Source organism: Eschscholzia californica, unplaced genomic scaffold, assembly GCF_041429995.1.
Source record: "Eschscholzia californica isolate CP2 unplaced genomic scaffold, dmEscCali1.0.p SCAF_3, whole genome shotgun sequence".
Taxonomy (NCBI): Eukaryota; Viridiplantae; Streptophyta; class Magnoliopsida; order Ranunculales; family Papaveraceae; genus Eschscholzia; species Eschscholzia californica.
This window is the reverse complement of record NW_028238420.1, coordinates 26,765,749-26,771,645: the sequence shown is the minus strand read 5'-3', so window position 1 is coordinate 26,771,645 and position 5,897 is coordinate 26,765,749. Positions and strand designations below refer to the sequence as shown.

General features: G+C 38.4%; 1 protein-coding gene across 1 annotated transcript; it reads left to right on the top strand.

The window, feature by feature from the left end:
- Window positions 1-537: 537 nt before the first annotated feature.
- On the top strand, window positions 538-2,082 carry LOC147549256 (UDP-Glycosyltransferase superfamily protein). Its single transcript, XM_086672349.1, has one exon. It carries the CDS (start codon window positions 538-540, stop codon window positions 1,987-1,989), a length of 1,452 nt encoding a protein of 483 aa, XP_086528475.1. The 3' UTR covers window positions 1,990-2,082.
- Window positions 2,083-5,897: the final 3,815 nt, after the last annotated feature.

Below are 5,897 nucleotides of genomic sequence, written 5' to 3'. Positions count from 1 at the left end.
ACTCGACTTGGGCTTGTATTTGGTTTACTGGACCAAACCCAATTAGGTTTCCCCACTATCAGGAAAACCCAACATAGGTCTCGTCCATTTGTAGAATCGACGACTATAGTAGATGCCCATATCCGTTTCTTCAGTGCAATTGATCTTCAACTTGGAAACAAGAAGAAAACTTAGTAAAAGAGGAAGAAGAGAATTATTAGAGAGTGAGGGAACAAGATTAGAGAGAAAAGGAAAATTTAATTATTAATGAAGAACACTGGATAGAGTGGCACGGCGGGAGGAGTAGAAAGGGTTGACATAAACAATCAACTCCATGTGCAACTTACACATAAATTGATGGAAACAAAGTCTAAAGCAGAAGATCCGCCATGAATGGTGACAAATCATTTATATCTCTTATAAAACCAAGTATAGTAACAGTCAAATATATATTATTCTACTATCAATTTTTTATTCATTAATTTATACCCCATCACTTTATCAACATATATTAGTTGAAACAAGTATCAAAATCAACACTCATTTACTTTCTCTAGCATGGGTTTGAAGCATCAAATCTCCAAACCCTCCTCTTCTTCTTCATCTTCATCTTGTAGGTCTACAACCTGCCTCACCTTCTCTCTTCTTCTTACTTCCTTACTTCTCTTTCTCAGTACTCCACCTGCACGAAGAAATCTCGGTGAACCCTTATTTTTTAGAACTGAAGATACCCAGTTTTATGGTGATTTAAGAGAGATTCAGTTTCCATGGAACAAGTTATGTTTTGGATCAGCTTCGGAGAAGCTTAAACTTGCAGTTTTCTCCAAAACATGGCCTGTTGGTGCAGATCCGGGTGGTATGGAACGTCATGCTGCAACTTTATATACCGATCTTGCATCTAGGGGACACGAAATACACATCTTTACAGTTCCTTCCGATAGACGGGATCATCCTGATATTCACCAAGGCAACCTTCATGTTCATTTTGCAGCCAATGATCATGGCTCAGTGAATTGTTCTTTAGCTTTTGAGATCTTCAATAGGGAAAATAATGCTCTCTCATTTGACTATGTTCACACTGAGAGTGTTTCTTTGCCACATTGGCGTGCGAAAATGCTTCCTAAAGTTGCTGTCACTTGGCATGGTATTTGGTATGAAATCATGCATTCAAAGTTGTTTCAAGGACTCATTTCATCAGACTCTCAAGGTGATACTGAACTTCGTGACGCCATGCCGCGGTTAGTTGACGAGATTAGGTTTTTCCCAAGCTATACCCAACATATTTGCATTAGTAATAGCGCAGCGGAAGTTCTTACCAATATCTACCAGCTTCCTCGTCGTAATGTACATGTTATACTAAATGGGGTTGATAATACAAAATTTGTTCATGAACCAGAAGCAGGGTTACGGTTTAGAAAACAATATGGTATTCCTATTAATGCAAGTTTAGTGATGGGAGTTGCGGGACGTTTAGTGAGAGACAAAGGACATCCTCTTCTGTACGAAGCCTTTTCGTCTATAACTGATCGTCACCCAGGTGTATTTTTGCTAGTTGCTGGGTCAGGCCCGTGGGGTAAGCGGTACAAGGAGTTAGGATCAAGTGTTAGGGTTTTAGGTGCACTAGAAGCTTCACAATTAGCAGAGTTTTATAACGCAATAGACGTTTTTGTTAATCCTACATTACGGCCACAAGGACTCGACTTAACGTTAATGGAAGCAATGCAATGTGGGACACCGGTTTTGACACCGAATTATCCTAGTATAACCGGAACCGTAGTTATAAATTCAGGTTTCGGGTATACATTTTCGCCTAATGTAGGTTCATTTGTTGAGGCATTAGAGAAAGCTATCAAAGATGGGCCGGCAGTTCTGCATACCAAGGGAATGGCTTGTAAAGACTTTGCTTTATCAATGTTCACATCGACGAAAATGGCGGCGGCTTACGAGAGGTTCTTCTTGTGCATGAAAAACCCTAGATACTGCTGGTACCCTCTTCCTACTGATTGTTAAAAGAAGTTCTAGTTCAGTTTTGGTTTACAATAACACAATGTTTTACGATTAGTATATGAATATACAAATATTTATATGACTTTTTCAAAGAAATGGAACAAAGGGATTGAAATTTGGGCCTATGTTGCTTATTTTATTTATTGGGCCTTGTTATATGGATCTTAAAATTGTCGGTTTGAGAAGACTGACTCTTTCCACAACAATTAATATTCATTTTAGATTTCGTTATTCGGTAGAAACAAGTACCTAGTAAGGACTTAAAAATAATCGGTGCGGTACACCGAAGTCGATAACTCTCCATCAAAGTTCCCAGCTATTCCATTTTTTGTTATATTTTATGTTTCCTTGCACGAATTGAGGGCGGAATCTTCCGTTACGTAATTTCTTTTTTCAACTCTTTATCATTATATGTGTTGGTTGAACCCGCTCTACATTGCGGGGATCTGCATTGTGGTAACAACAGAGGCATATTAGTGTTTAGTGATACCCCCTCATCACTAATGTCCAATTAGCGATACCCTTTTTTAATTGGATATTAGTGAAACTCCCTTTTTTGTACTCAAAAGTACGAAAATACCCTTATTCTTATTGTTTTAGCTATCTTTTTTTTTTTTTTTTCTTTCGATCTCTTATACCTCTTCGATGTTATGCTTGTCGACGTATCTTCATTTCTCATACCTATTTTTTTTTCTTTCTTATACATCATTTTCTTACTTTACCAACAACATTTATCGAAAGTTTAAAAATTAATAAATCACAACAATTAGAAATAAAGATCGCAAATTCTAAGATTCTTTAACTTCTCATATGTTTTTTGTTTTACGTCAAAATTGATGTTTTTAAGTGTAACCAATTTTGAAGAAGACCTCTTGATAGCTGTTGTTTTTTCCAATTACTTATAACTCGTATACATTCAAAAAATAAAAATGCAAATTGAAATTAGGAGTTGAACGAAAAATTGAAAGTTAGAAGAGTAATTATTAATTGAACTTGCAAATTAGATAGAAAAATTGATGGAAAGATTGAAGTTAGAGTGTTATGTCAGCCGTGAACTTACAAATAAGATAGAAAAATTCATGGGAAGACCGAAGTTAGAGTGTTATGTCGGGCGTAGTGATATGAGAGGGAAATAAGAATATACAATAAACGCATTGTTGTTTTTGTACTTTTAAGTGCAAAAAAGGGGGATTTCACTAATATCTAATTAAAAAAGGAGGTATCGCTAATTAGACATTAGTGGTGAGGGGGTATCACTAACTTCCCCAATTATCAATTAGGTTCATAACTGTGGATAAATATCCCACCGGTCTCACAAGATTGGTGGATTCACCAAAGTCATAAAGAAAATCAAATCTTTCGATGCCAAATATGGCTCGAACTTGTTCACTAAGTTTTCCTTTTGTCTGTAAACACCTATGTAAAGTTTCCTACCATTATAAGTACATGTAAGGTTCTCGGTTTATATACACCGAAACCATTCGATCATCTTTGTATGGTATACAGAGCTATTAACACTCCAATGAGTCATTTTCCATCCTTCCAAGTAGTCTAGTGTCGGCATCTCTAATATTTTTTTTTCGGTGTTCTCTGTTGCCCCGATTCTTCTTCGGTTCTCCCCACTATTGTGGGCATATAATTTTTAGTGTTTATTCATCACCCATCCCCACCACCGTGGGCATCTTCACCATTTGGGTCTTCACGAATTTCTTTTTCAACATGAATCCAATCGTACCACATACTGCACTTGGTTCCCTGTCAACTTCTTCCTTACTGTCGATCCCTCATCTCAGCTCTATGATATGTTTGAAGCTCACATCAGAGAACTACCTCTTATGTAGCCCCATATTCTCTCTCTTGGGGAGTCAAAAGTTTTTGCATCATCTTGATGGTACTATTTCACCTCCTCCAGTTACTCTGCAACAGTCGGATGGGTCATTTGTTGTCAATCCGACATATGAATCTTAGAAAAGTATAGACAAGCTAGTTTACACTATCATTATAGCTCTTTATCGTCCGAAGCCATGACGAAAATCATGGGTCTGACTCGGTCTTTTGATGTCTGAGCTTAGTTAGCTTTGGTTTTTTGCAAATTCTGGTGTCACACGAGTATTTCAACTCAAGGAGGAAATTAGATTTCTTTGTCGTGGTGACTCTACCATTTCTGACTATGCTCAAAGATTTCAGGTACTTCTTGAATGTTTGGCAGTAGTTGGTGAACCTATAGGATAAGAGGAAAAAGTGTTTTCGTTCATCAGGGGTTTAGGTTCTCATTAGAAATCCTTTGCCTCATCAGCTCTTACTAAACCTCCGTTGCCCACTTTTTGTGATCTACTTCAGATGGTGCTGTCACACAATGTTATTATTAAGTCTTTTGATACCACAATCGAATCTCATGAGGGAGCTTATTACTCTTTTTCTTCTCGGTCCCTCCGAGCCGAAGTGATTATCGTCAGGATATTGGCAATCGACCAATCTGTCAGTGGTGTAAGAAGATTAACCGTACGGATGATCATTGTCTCAAATTAACAAAACAAAGTAGAGGTCGTCCTGATGAAAACTGCAACCCAAACTGATGAGCTTCGTCAAACCGTGCCCTAACTCTTCTCTAAAACATAACCATGATGCTCACACGACTATGGACTCTCCCAATGATGATGTTATTGCTGCCTTTGTTGCCATGACTATCACACGTCTCCACGGTCCTTCTTGGTACGCTGACAGCGGCGCCTCCACTCACATATCCTCTTCTTCTGGTATAGTTTTTACATTTACTTCTGTACCATGGTAATCGTCATGTTTGTTGGGAATTGCACGTATCTAATACATAACCTAATCATGTTACTAGTGTTGGTAGCGGACTCTCAATCATCTTATGACTAACACTAGGTTGTCCAGGATCTATACATGAACATATCAATGAACTAGAATGAAGAAGAATACCTGGATTCACTTTCCCACCAACTAAATTCCGACCAGTATTCGGAAGATAAAGAGCTTCAAGTGGAGCTCCTCTACTTGAGACACCGAATTGTATAACTCGAACTCCCTTTTTTAAGTCAGCTAGGACCTTCCCGAAGGTTGAGATGAAGAACTGCTTCTTCTAGACTTGGTAGCAAGAATGGGAACTTTTTCTCTAAAATATTCTTCTCGCTAAGATGTGTGAGAGGGATGATTTTCTCCTGAGAAAATTTCACACCTAATCTGAACTCATAATGGGGCTTTATATAGACATTACCTTAGTAGAGTCCTACTCAAATAAGGAATCCTAAAAGTCCCTTCAGAAAAGATAAGCACAAGTTAGTGTTTAAACTAACCGGGACTCTTTAATATGGGAAAAACCCTAATTAGAGTTTCCCCATGGTATGGCCAGCCAGAGCAGCCTTAATGGGCTTGCTCTGTCCGGCCCACCCCTTTAATAATTATGCCGGCCAGGGATCTCCCCTTAAGGGAATCCCTGGTTGCCCCTTAAAAGTGGGTTTTTACCTTTTTGGACTTGTCTTTCGAGCCTGTTTCTTTCTATCTTTTAGACTCGATCATATCCATCTATTTACAAGTTCCCATCAGTCTATTCTCACTGTTCAAGTTACCAATTCTTATGTATAACCCGTTGTAGGATCCAGTCTACGTTAGCCGCGGATAACCGAAGTGATCCGACTATCGTAAGCGGCTTCTAGCTAAACATTACGACTCCTAATTGAACCCGATTGATTGATCTTTCAATAAAGTCATCATTATCCTATGAGCCAAATCATACGCATTGCCATCTTGGTCGAAGGGCATTCCTTCAGAAGGACGTACCTTCAGACTCTAAAGACATATATCCTTCAGTCTCCCACTTGTACTTAGAATAAGTGCAATGCTCGATTCCCATGTCTTTCATATCTCATCTGATACGTCATACTTATCAG